The 13,855-nt window shown below is 40.4% G+C and overlaps 1 protein-coding gene across 5 annotated transcripts in view; it reads right to left on the bottom strand.

Moving 5' to 3' along the window:
- ARHGAP18 (Rho GTPase activating protein 18) overlaps nucleotides 1-13,855 on the bottom strand; it is a 107,009-nt gene that overhangs the window by 29,705 nt on the left and 63,449 nt on the right. For all 5 annotated transcript variants that reach the window (XR_013540629.1, XM_078383375.1, XM_020790731.3 and 2 more), the window contains exons 5-6: nucleotides 7,820-7,980; nucleotides 6,020-6,185 (exon numbers count right to left, since the gene is read on the bottom strand). Coding sequence is in view for 4 of the 5 variants with exons in the window: in XM_078383375.1 (XP_078239501.1) it covers nucleotides 6,020-6,185; nucleotides 7,820-7,980 (327 nt within the window). In the remaining variant the exon portion in view is untranslated. The remainder of the gene's footprint in view (nucleotides 1-6,019; nucleotides 6,186-7,819; nucleotides 7,981-13,855) is intronic.

Here is a 13,855-nt window from a genome sequence, read left to right as displayed (position 1 = left end):
CTCACCTGATCCAATGCAAAGGTAAGCCCTGAACGGAGCCCCTGGTTTCCAAAGCATTTCTTTAAAAATTTATATTGTAAAATTGGTTGTTTTACCAGCTGGCCGTGCCTGATTCTTTGTGGAACAGACACTAAGCTGAAGAGGGGGAAATCACTTGCGTACGCAGTTTTCCCAACTGGACTTTGGCCTATGTGTTCTTATTATTCACCATGAGTTTGTTTGTTTGTTTGTTTGTTTATTTCACACATTTTTATACTGCCCCATTAGAGTAAAGCACTACTCTGGATAGTTAACCATCAATGAATCCAACAATAAACAGTAAGACAACTATAACAAATAAATAAAACAAGTCAAATCAGCTAAAAGAAGACAAGACAAGGGCGCCACAGCAATAACCTAAAATGGGGCAGCAAGGCAAGGCAGAACCATGTTAGGTTGCTCTCAAAAACCTCTGTAAAAAGCAACTTCTTGAGCAAGGTTATGAATGTGGGCAGGGAGGGAGGCCAGGTGCAGTTTGGTCAGAAGCCTCTTCCAAAGCCTGATGCCACAACTGAGGAGGCATGGATTCCAGTAGAGGTTTTCCTGGACTCTCTCAGTGTGGCAACTCGGAGGAGCATTGCCTGGGGGGGGGGGGAGATCTGGTGGCATGGATCAATGTTATTGGACACTCTGACAAGTACTCGGGTCCCAAATCATAAAGGGCTTTATATGTAAGTTGTATGCAACTGTGGCCACTCTCCTTCCCACCCTGGCTGCCTTCAAAATGGGCTGGGATATGAGGCCTACAAATTGGGGAAATCACTTTTCCTGCCACCCATCTCTTCTGCCACCAACAGAAAAGGAGATAATTAACTCAACAGCTCCCCTCACAAAACACACACAGACACACACATTACTGGATTACTGCAAAGTGCTGCATCGTTGCAGTGATCCAGGCAGACACTGGATTAAAAAAAGAAACTTGTGTGTGTATGTTGAAAGTAATTTCGTCCCTGTCTGGATCTAAGTCATTTTCTCTAGATTACCATAGAGGAGTAGCTCCTTTAAGAAATAAAAGGAAACCGAGCTACCTGGAAGTAGTACTGTATCTCCAATTCAAAAAGCCATACAGAATAACTCGAGTACACTGATTTAACTGTACAGGCATTTTTAAACATATGAAAATGGAAGGTGCTGCAGGAGGGAAGGTTCCAGAAACCTTATACAGCTCGTTGTGCAGTGGAACAAGTTATTTTCTGGTTGTAGAATAAAAATTGCTTCCAGAGAACTCAACTGTGCCCTGCAATATCTCTCTCATCATTCACTGTTGCTTTCAATTATTCAGCTCCTATATTGTCATCTCTGCTGAACCCTAACTGCAAGTTTTGGCCCAAGATTAACTGCTAACATATTTCAAGTCATTACAAGAGATCAGAAATACAGATGGCTAACAAAATTTCAACATTTTCTGTACAGTGATGTTCATTTCTAAATTCTATTTAAAGTTTAATTTAGCACTGTATTTTTAAAACTGATTTTATTTGTGACCTGCATTACTCTTCTAATTGTTCAAAGCCAGCAGGAAGTTCAAATTAATATAAGCTGGGGACAAAACGCCTATTTCAAAAATTAACAAGCAAATAAAATGTTCTTAGGCTAACTAATTTAACAAGGACTGCTCTTACAGGGTGATCTAACACTATACAAATATTCAATGGCTGAAATCCTGCCGTGCATTTACAAACACTATAACATTCAGACACAAACTGAATGACATCGGTAAAGAAGTCTCTGTAGATGTTATCTGTTGCATACAGAGTTGCACAACTCAGTGTGAAACAATTAATGTTTACAGAGAGTTCTTCAGCTATAGCCATAAATATCTAAAAGTTAAAATATCTGTGAAACAGATTTCCAAAGTGTGGGCACTGCTCCATCACCAAAAAGGATGATAGATGACAGCAAAAAATGACATTTTGCATGAAACTATATGCTAATTTAAAGTAATATATGTAATATATGCAAATGTCACCATAAGTGGAAATTCTTTACTGCCTCCATGCTCATATTACACAAGATTGTGTACAGTATTTTCTGCAGCTTATGTGAAATAATTTCTTATACCAAAATGATTTCTTATACCAGAAAGATCTGGATGTCCAGACAACACAGATAGTGTGGATTGAGCCAGACATCCTGGAGAGTGAAGTCAAGCGGGCCTTAGAAAGCATGGCTAACAACAAGCCCAGTGGAGGTGATGACATTCCAGTGGAACTATTTAAAATCTTAAAAGACGCTGTTAAGGTGCTACATTCAATATGCCAGCAAGTTTGGAAAACCCAGCAGTGGCCACAGGACTGGAAAAGATCAGTCTACATCTCAATCACACAGAAGGGCAATTGCACTCATTTCACAATTGCATTCATTTCACACACTAGCAAGGTTATGTTCAAAATCCTGCAAGGTAGGCTTCAGCAGTATGTGGACCGAGAACTCCCAGAAGTACAAGCTGGATTTCGAAGGGGCAGAGGAACTAGAGACCAAATTGCTAACATGCGCTGGATTATGGAGAAAGCCAGAGAGTTCCAGAAAAACATCTACTTCTGCTTCATTGACTATGCAAAAGCCTTTGACTGTGTGGACCACAGCAAACTATGGCAAGTCCTTAAAGAAATGGGAGTGCCTGACCACCCTATCTATCTCCTGAGAAATCTCTATGTGGGACAGGAAGCAACAGTTAGAATTGGATACTGATTGGTTCAAAATTGGGAAAGGAGTATGACAAGGCTGTGTATTGTCTCCCTGCTTAGTTAACTTATATGCAGAATACATCATGCAAAAGGCTAGACTGGACTAATCCCAAACCGGAATTAAGACTGCCAGAAGAAATATCAACAACCTCAGATATGCAGATGATACTACTCTGATGGCAGAAAGTGAGGAGGATTTAAAAAACCTCTTAATGAGGGTGAAAGATGAGAGCGCAAAAAATGGTCTGAAGCTCAACATCAAAAAAACTAAGATCATGGCCACTGGTCCCATCACCTCCTGGCAAATAGAAGGGGAAGATATGGAGGCAGTGACAGATTTGACTTTCTTGGGCTCCATGATCACTGCAGATGGTGACAGCAGCCATTAAATTAAAAAGCACCTGCTTTGTGGGTGGAAAGTGATGACAAACCTAGACAGCATATTAAAAAGTGGTCTGCATAGTCAAAGCTATGGTTTTTCCTGTAGTGATGTATGGAAGTGGGAGCTGGCCCATAAAAAAAAGGCTGACCGCCAAAGAATTGATGCTTTTGAATTGTGGTGCTGGAGGAGACTTTCGAGAGTCCCTTGGACTGCAAAGAGAAAAAACATATCCATTTTGTGGGAAATCAACCCTCAGTGCTCACTGGAAGGACAGCTCCTGAAGCTGAGGCTCCAATATTTTGGCCATCTCAAGAGAGGAGAAGACTCCCTGGAAAAGACACTGATGTTCGGAAAGTGTGAAGGCAGGAGGAGAAAGGGATGACAGAGGATGAGATGGTTGGACAGCATCATCAAAGCGACCAACATGAATTTGACCCAACTCTGGGAAGCAGTGGAAGACAGGAGGGCCTGGCATGCTCTGGTCCATGGGGTCACTAAGAGTCAAACATGACTTAATGACTATAAAACAACAAAATGCAAAATGCATAATTCTCTGATTTTTCCTTGGGGCTCCAGGCATCACAGATTCTGACAATCTGAAGTTTGCCAGACAGAAGTGAGGAAGGGGGAAAGGAAGTTTCTGTCTTCTTTCCTTCCCTAGGGCCATTCTTCTTTTTCTTTTATTGACCAAAATTGTTCCGTTAACGACTGGAGGGAATTTGTCTATCCCAGCTCCATGGCTGGGAACAGATAGCAATCCAGTTTGGAAGGACGTTCAGGAGTCAGGAGACTTATAGTTCTTGAAGTCTGTCCATCATGCCTCTCTGTATTATCCCCAGTATTTCTCCTTTACCCCTCTTTCAACATTAAGAGGTCCAACACCGGAAAGGAACCCACCATGGACATTTTCACAGCAACTGGTGAAGAGCAATGCAGTGAGTTCTGTCATCTCTCAGACATGGCCCTCAGATCATTTCCCCAGGAATCACATGATTACAGCCATATACACAAGAAATTCTTCCACTGGCCTCCTCATATAAAGAGCAACTCTAGCTTGGCCCCTAACACATGAAGTGTGTATGTCTGCATAAGAGAAACCTGTGCACCTTGGATGTCAGAGTTCACAGGAAAATCCTCATACCAAGCCAGATTTTTGGTGTACTGTATTTGGCGAATTCTATTGATCTTATCTAACAGCAGCTCTCCAGGCACAATTCTTTTCTAGATGTACCTGCAGGTTCCAGATATCAAAAATGCGACCTTCTGCATACAAAGCATTTCTTCTACTGCTGAGTTACTGCTACTCCCACCAAGCAGTGTGCTCTCACCTCTTGCACATGGAAAGAACACTTCACATCAATGTGTAAAAGGTATTGTAATGCGTCTCATAGAGTAGAAGCAATAACTTAATTGAAAGTGGAATATCAACATTCCAATCCAAACAAAGGTAGAAAACATGCATAAGAGAGTGTTTTTTAAACATAGTATATTTTTGGTTCATTGAAACATGCACAAATGGAAAAGTGCACTAAATGTCCACCAGTAAATGCATTTGGACTAAATTATATGCTTTGAAAATAAACTATACTAGAAATAGTGGTGCCATCTCACAAAACAAAATAAAAATAAAATGTTCACCCACTGTCTCGGAACTGGAACAAAATGGCATACAAAAATAAAAACTGAACTTCACAAACTTAGTCTTTAAAAAAAAATAGAGGCCTAGAATGCAATGACACGGCATTTACTCTGTTACACAACATACATAAGATGAGAGACTTCACCAAGCAGTCTTCTTTAAACAGTAATTTCATCCCTACCTAAGGATCATAACCACTATACAGGGCTTTTCCACAAAGTAAAATCAGCTATGGTCAAGAAAAACTCAGAGCTCTAAGCTTTTCAAGACAAAAAAAATTGTTTTAAAGAAAGCACAAAAATGTGTGTGTGGTTTTTTTTTGAAGGATGGAGGGGATGCAAATGTAAAAGACAAACTAACTAAATAGATTAACTGCAATTACATGAATGAATCAGATTATAAGCAGGCCATATCATATTATTTGGGAATCTGGGAATATGAGATCATAAGCAGATACATTAGAAGATGTAAAGTTCCATGGAGCCAGGTTACAGAAATTCAAATTCCCACTGACAGAAGATGAGCCACCAAATATCATCCAAAAGCTTCTGTGGCTGATGAAGTTACATGCCCTGCCCCAGTGCTGCCTCGGGAAATCTGGATGCTTTACAGAGTTTGGGGTGTGGGTGTGTGCGTGCGCAAGAAACCCTAAGAAACCCTGGGAGTTGTATATAAATCAGAATCAACGTTACAACACACAATAATATAAATAAGTGCTATCACTGGCCTAGAGGCAAACAGCAAGGAGAAATCTTATGTCCAGAGAAATTTTTAAGGAAATATATTGCCCCCCCACCCTGGGTGAAGTTTCTCTATAACACTTTCCCCTTCTCCTTGCATAGTGCTGTCTTATCTGTTATATGGCATGAACTAAGCAGACCTAGGTTAATGCACATTACTCTTAATTTAATGAAAGAGATTTAAGCACACTTAAGACTGTGGAGGTATTCAGTGTGGTGGGCATAGTCATGGACTAGGACTCCAGAAACCAGAGTTTCAAGCCCTGCCTGGCTATGAACGTTCACTGGGGGTGGGTGGGGTGGTGGTGGAACTAGTTAAATATCTCACTTACCTTGAATCCCCCAATTACCTTGGGGTCAATATAAATCAGTTCCAACTTGACAGCACATAACTAAAGACTCTGCACTTAACAACAAGCACTTCCCATCCTATAAACCTGCCTACACAGTAGTTACTGGCATAGAAATACTCCATACCTTTTATAACAACCATCCATACCCACTGTCATTGAAAATAAAAGCAACTCACCTTTCATTTTAATTTTTATTGCTTTTTGTGGCTTAAGTTCTGTTCCAAGTATATCAAAGAGAGCAGTCAGTTCTATCAGTGCCAAGACATGGATTTTCTTCATGTCTTGTGGTGCAAGGGCTCCAATCTTGGTTGTACCTGTCTTGTCCTTTGGCAGTCTGAAATTCTAATCAAAGAATTCAAGATGGAAGCATAAAATCCTGATTACAACGTTGTTGTTTTTTTAAAGTAAGTCTGAAACTAGTGTGCAGTTCCTACATTTCAGCTGGCCTACCTACTAGTCAGTGGAACAGGAATGATATTAGGCAAAAAAAATAACACCCCTGTTAATGTATGTTCCTCACAGGTAAACTCCATGAAGAAGGGACTGGGGAAAGGCAATCTAGTTGTGCTCCCTTTTCTCACTCTTCTCATCTTCTACACATGGAGAGTGATGCCCTACAGAAGAGAGCTGGAGGAAGGGTGATAGGCAGTCAAGTAGCAAACCAATAAGTATATTCATCTAGGACTTCCTAAGCCACGTCAGAAACTTGCAATCAGAGAACTAAACTTACTTTTAGAGCATTTAAAGATTTGCCTAGCCTATGTAGAAATAAAGTATATTTCATGTATTTCATGCATTAAAATATATGTGCTTCATGGCTTTATGTATCTTTCTTCGTGAGAATGATTGTAGGCCAAAAGAAAAAAGAAAAATGGACAAAATATATTTATTTATTTATTGAACTTATATGCTACCCATTTACACATAGTCTACTCTGATATCAACTAAAACATTTTATCTGGAATCCTGTTCAAAACTTGTGGTGGCATAAACCCATTGACATAGATTTCAGTCATTGAATGACACAAGTAAAGAAATCAGCATAGGCATTTACTATTGTGTGCTAACACATGTAACTAGTATGCAGCAGAGAATGCCCATATCCATTTCTTAACTGAGTTATCCAAGATGTTCTTGGACTGCAACTCCCAGAGACCCTGGCCAGCACAGCTAAGTGGTGAAGGCTTCTGGGAGTTGCAGTCCAAGAGCATCTGGATTACGGAAGGTTGGGAACCACTGATCTAGAGAATCCAGATGTAACAGCAGAGATGAAATATCTGAACATCTATTCTGTCCAAAGATAAACTCTGGGTACATCTAGACAATATACCTAGTATGGATACAGAAGCAGTGCTCTCTCAAGTGATGAAAGATGTCTGCTTCCTTTACTCATATTTTTCCTTACACATGTATCTTGATTCTAAGCATCGACTTAATTTGCAAGGGTAGGAAACACAACTCTGAGACAAAAAATGCTAATCACAGGGAATACACTTCTCCTTAAGTTTGACACTTAAAGTCTTAAACTTTACATACAGTTTTCTATGATTAGCCGAATACCCTGCTATCTAATTTGCTACTTGCATATGTTTCCCTCAGCTGAACTCATATAAAGCAGGCCTTCACTGAGTAAAATATCTATAGAACTCCAAATCAATCAATAAATGATGCACCCAGGCATCACTTCCACTGTCTACACAAGCATAGATTTTTGTCCACAGACATGGTGAAATCTCACATGAGGTTCCATGATCTAGAAACATTTATGAGCACCAACCACCCTGCTTCAGACATCCATGGTAATATGCGGACAGCATGTATGACAATGGGATGGCCTTGCGCTAACTATGAGCAAAATGTAAAATGCATAGGTTCTTCTAACTCAAAAAGTGTTCCTATGCAATTTTGCAGATGTGGAAGACATACAAAAATAGCAAAAGTGAAGGTAACTACAGCAAGAAAACAAAACAACATACAGGAAGGAGCGTATCATCTTCGTTGCTCTTTGACATTTTGTTTATTGGGTTGTCTTTGAGATTAGCTGCCTGTTCAGAAAATGATATTTCCAAATTGATGTCCGTTTCAGTCATTGGCACATCCTCGCTTGGGTGGTTATCATCAACATGTTCACTATGAGCTAAATGTAATGAAGAAGGGGAATGAAAAGAATAGCCATTAATTTTAAATATAGCTTCTTTACACTTTCAATTCGAGGGGGGGGGGAGCAGAAGACTGACCAGCATATCCCCACAGGGTTTTTTTTTAAAATAGTGCTTATTAAAGGACTGAATCCATAGGCTCACAGGGGTCTGGTCAAGAAATGTTTCAGTTACATCTCATGTAAGAGGATACAACATTTCCTGGATTGCTCTTTTTTTTTGCACACCATGTCTCCTAAAATTCTATGCTGGAGGACTGACATCCTGGAACCGCCTAGGAAGCACTGAGGAGGCTGCAGGAAAAAGAAGAGAGATCAGTAAAAATGGTCTCTCTGCTGCCATAGTATTGGGATCCCACAACAACACAGCCCTTTCACAGACACAGAAGGGCTGTGTGGGAGTCAGTCGAATGAATAGAATCAGTAATAGAGTCTTAACTTTGTTCCAGCTTTCCTGATTTACAATTTTAATTTTTTTTTGTCCTTTAAAAAAAAAGTCAATATTGTTTCAAAGTTCTCCATCATGATCCCTAGGCTTAAAAAAAATCCACCTATGGAGGGACTAGACTATTCATGTGTAACAAAACAGGTGCTAGATAGAACAGAGTACTGTAGGTCTTTAACTTTCCACCTGTAGTAGTTTACAACTTCCGGTGAGTTTAAAATTAATGCATGCACATGTAGACACACACACACACACACACACACACACACACACCCATTCAAATATGTCATACACCACCTCTACTCAATAATGGGAAACTGTTTTTTTGTCACTCATTCTGCTACATATGAAGGTCTCAGTGTTATATATTAAAATAGACACACTTATTTTAAATATTGAACAAAGACTCCAATACTATCCGTGAGTTCCCAGACAAACATATTTAACTTTGGAATGTGTATACCCAATATAAAAGAAGTATACTTAGCATGTTATTCATAACAGTGCCACACATGGTATGCCACATGTTCAAACTAAATGTAGGTAGGTAACATGGCCTTAACCCATTCTACAGCCCCTCTGTCTTGGTCCTTGTGACCATCCAGAAGTTTCTGACCTACAAATGGCTGGCTGAGAGGCAGGTCTCCTGGCAGGTACACCTGAGAGGAGAATTTTCCACTCTGGTCCACCTTGTGTATATTTATTGGAACTTGGTTAGCAGGAAGGACATTCACTCTGGGATGTTGCATAAAGAGGGACTCAATGGCGTTTGTGGACATGAATAATTTTAATAACTCATTACTTTGTCATAACACTGGGGGAATCAGATGAGGGTGGACAATTGTGCACTAAGGTCTAGATTCAGTTTTGGAGAATGGGGGCAAGTTGGCTGCTATCTCCAGTCAGAGAGAACTATAGGGATCTTGTGGGTAAACAGATGAGTACACCTAACTTAGGGAGGTACTTTAAGTTTCATCATTCACAGTTGAGGGTAAGTCCTACTTAGTGGTATTATGTCTGAGGAGCGAGCCCGATTCACTGTCATTTTGCAGGTACCCAACAGGAGGGCTAGTAGGATGCATCAGACAGCAGATGGATCATCCAGTGCTTGGATCTGGTACCTTACATTGCCCAAAGCTATTGTTTGCTATAACCAATAAAGCCATGGCCATTTATTATACACCTTTTCCTTCCTATGAAGTGACTGGCATCTTTATTTAAGGGGCTCAGTCAATACGCCCATGGGCATCCCACCTGGGTCCACACGCCTTTCTTGTTTCACCTTGAGAACAACTGTATACTTCATTTTTGAACATCCATGTGAATATCCTTGATAATAATCCACCATTATCCTTAGCTTAACAAAACAATATTGTAACTAATGGACAATATTCTGACCATTGCATTATGAGGAAGCTGTCATCCTTCTTTATAAGACAAGATGAATGAGGTAATTTTTGATTATTAAGACAAACGTGAGGGAAATCTAACTATTAAGACCAGATTTAACTTTAAAATAAATAGAAACACACACACCCTGCCCCTTAAGGACATGGGTCCATAAGGGGCAGGAGGATTCAAACTTTACAGTCAGGTGTTTCTATTTACATCCTTTTTTATTCCTGTGAAGAGATGTGTCTTTAAAGATGAGGAGGAAGGCAAGTAATAGAAATCCACAAGGACTATATCCCACTCAAGCCCATTGTAAGTGCCATTGGCTCCCCAATGTATGAATTAGCCAAATACCTAGCCACCCTCCTACAGACCCACATTGGACAAACCTCATCCTACATCAAAGACTCAGGACATTTCATAAGCAAGATCAGCACCCTAAAACTCAACCGTGGGGACAGACTGATCAGTTTTGATGTAGTATCCCTAATCACTAATGAAGCAATAAAGGACACTCTGACATTCATCCAGCAGATCTTTCCATAAGACATCAAGGCCCTTTTCCAACACTACCTAATGACCAGATATTTTCAGTGGGATAATGAATTCTATGAACAGACAGATGGAGTGGCCATGGGGAGCCCCCTCAGTGCAGTTATAGCAAACTTCTACATGGAGCATTTTGAAAAACAGTCCCTGGCTTCAGCACCCTTCTCACCCACAGTATGGTTCCGCTATGTGGATGACACCTTCACAATTTGGAACCACGGTGAAGAAAAATTGGAAGAATTTCTAAACCATCTCAACAGCATCCACCCGAATATACAATTCACCATGGAAAAAGAAATAGAGGGCCAACTCCCATTCTTAGATGTCATGGTTGTACACAAAACCAACCTCCGATTGGGACACAAGGTCTACAGAAAACCCACCCACACTGGAACCTACACAAAAACACCAACCACCACCCACAGCAAAAAAGAGGCATAATCAAAACACTGGTAGACCGTGCAAACTGGAACTGTGAAGCTCAATTTCTCAGCACCAAACTCAACCATCTGAATTGGGCCCTACAGGCAAATGGCTGCTCCAAAAAAGAAATCACAAGAGCCATCAGACCAATAAAACAACACCAAACTAAAGAAGAAAAACAGACACCCACAAATAAAGCATTTCTGCCATACATCAAAGGACTCACGGACCACATGGGGAAACTTTTGAAAAAACACAACCTACAAACAGTATTCAAGCCCACCACGAAAATACAACAAATGTTACGGTCAGCAAAGGACAGAAGGGATCCCCTCACCACTGCAGGAGTATACCGGATACCATGCAGTTGTGGACAGGTGTATATTGAGACCACAAAATGCAGCATCCACACCAGAATCAAAGAACATGAGAGACACTGCAGACTAAAAAAAATCGGCAGTAGCTGAACATGCCCTGAAAAAAGCTGGACATGAAATCCTATTTCAAAACACAGAAGTACTGGACAACACCAGCAATCATTACATTAGACTGCACAGGAAAATCATTGAAATCCACAAACACCAGCAGAGTTTCAACAAAAAAGTAGTTTAAAATTCAACAAACGTTGGCTCCCAGCACTGAAAAATACAGCCTGCAATAGGTCAACAAACTCTACCCAGCTACAAGAACCAGTGATCACTACACACAAAAGACCAGCTAACGACACCCATCAATCACAGTGACAGATCATCTCTCCTCCTTATCACAACAATACACCCACAACAAAAAGACACTGATCACCACAATCACCCATCTCCTGAAAAGAACAAAAGCTGGTCCAACAGCTTTAAATACTCAACTCCCAAACAAACTGCACCAGAGCACAGAGTGATACTCCTGTCCTCTGAAGATGCCAGCCACAGAGACTGATGAAACATTAGGAAGAACAACCTTTAGAACATGGCCAAAGAGCCAAAAAAACCCACAACAACCAAGTAATAGATTCTTTAAAATGGCAATCAAGTGGGGCAGCTAGGGGAGCTTTGCTTAGCATCAATATTTATTTTTATTTTTTATTATTTAAAATATTTTTACCCTGTCCTTTTCTTTTAAAGAAACCACCAAGCCTAATTAAGAGTTCTAAAGAACTCAAAAACCTGCTCAGGACTTTCTTGACCTTGGGCTTTCACTTTAAACTTCTGTCTGAACACTAATAGCACATTGCCAGGGAGAAAAGGATTTCTTTCTCTCTTGGCTCACAGCCCTAAGTGCTTAACACATTTTCAACATTTACCAAAATGTTTCAGTTTTGTATTTGACTTCAAGGACACTGATAGTTGTGAAAGGATGGGCAAAGCCTCCTGCCGCTAGGAAACAGAATGGAACAAAAATCTACCATGCTCTGCTGAAACTACGTTGATTATTCTTGAAGAGTCTCTGGCACAGCCCAGGAACAGGTGCTGCCATTTGTACTCAGATAAGCCTGGACAACTCTGCAAAGAGAATGAATTTCCGCCTTTTTCTCATCCTGGAAGCAAAGTCCCACAGTACTGAGAAGTTGCCAACAGTTGTAGCATATCAGAAGGACACAGACTGCCTTAGCTGTGCCCTTTTCATTAAGTGCTGCAGAGCATTAGCATATGGAAACCAGCTTCCAGAACTTCCTCTTTTCTAAAGGGCTCATAAAGACATGTTAGAAAAGAAGAACCAGATGTTTATGAAATTCTTAAATAAATGCTTGGTAATTTTCCAGACCAGGACTCTACAGTACAGTCTACTGGCATTAAGCCTGTGTTTTTCAATTCTCCTCTCTGCCTTCTGCTGACCCAGCAGTTTGGCAACATTCCCATCTTTGAAACTGTTCTTACTAGTGAATGGCTGCCGAGCGGCTGAACCGAAGGGATGAAAAGCTTGTCATTGCTCCTGGGAGGGCCCCTCACTTAACTGATAATGTTTTTACCCTCCATGCACATCTGAATTACTGGTTTTGTTGTGCTTCCCAAATTCAAGCTTAAATGTTTGCAACATGTTCATTAATTAGTATATTTATTTCTCTCTGTGGGTGTGGGTGTAAAAGAGTCCAGTTGTTGCAATCTTATTCAGTGCCCATAAAGTAGTGTTTTGTTTTCCCCCCCTACTTTGGAGGTACATCTCCTTTTTTTTACAAAAAGGCAAATATACACTGGTGTTTTTGACTACCATACCTTAATGCTTGTTTTTCCAAGTCTGTCATTTCCCCTTTTACTATATTTCCTTATTTTAAGTTTTGTTTGTCTCAGACCTGGACTGCACACGTGATCCTCACCTGTATTTCTCTGTCTATACTTCAAAAGATAATGCAACCCTGCCAATGTATTATTTTCATGCCTTGGAAACACATCTATAGATGGAGGGATTCAATTTTCTCCATTAAGGCAAAGCCAAATCCAGCCTGCTTTAAAATCATTAAGCTCTATGCACTGCCATGCAAGTAAACTATTAATGGGACTTCTTCTTCCTCTCCTACCCTGCACTACTTAACTCCACCACCACCCAGTTAGGGTGGCATGCAAGAGTCTGCAATCAGAGGAGTAATCTCTGCCAGCCATGTCTGTTCTACTGATGGACAAATACTATTATGTACCCAGGGTTGTAAATTCTCAACAGCTAGATATAGTAGTTCAATGGGCAGATTCCCCACCTCCAAATAATTCAGTTTTATCTCTTCCATTACAGCTACTAGAACTGGTTAAAGCTGGTGGCTTACAGGTCATGCCAAAATATGATTTGGGGACACATGACTCAGCCTTCCATGTTCCTTCTTCTCTTTGCAGGCACCAGTTCATCCACTTGCTTCCTGGTTTGCAGCAAACCATACATTTGTCAAGACGTGGTATGGCTGTTACATGAATAATCCTCAGCCTCACGTGCCCCTTCCTTCTTTTGCATGCTCTAATTCATTCACTTGCTGCTTTGTGAAAACTACAATCGAACCATAGCAATGTCACATGGAAGCCATCTCATTCTGTTTGTTTTCTATGCTCACTTTAGTCTAGAAAAGAAGTT

Source organism: Pogona vitticeps, chromosome 1 (assembly GCF_051106095.1).
Source record: "Pogona vitticeps strain Pit_001003342236 chromosome 1, PviZW2.1, whole genome shotgun sequence".
Classification (NCBI taxonomy): domain Eukaryota; kingdom Metazoa; phylum Chordata; class Lepidosauria; order Squamata; family Agamidae; genus Pogona; species Pogona vitticeps.
The sequence above is the reverse complement of the archived record's forward strand: the minus strand, read 5'-3'. Positions and strand labels throughout refer to the sequence as shown.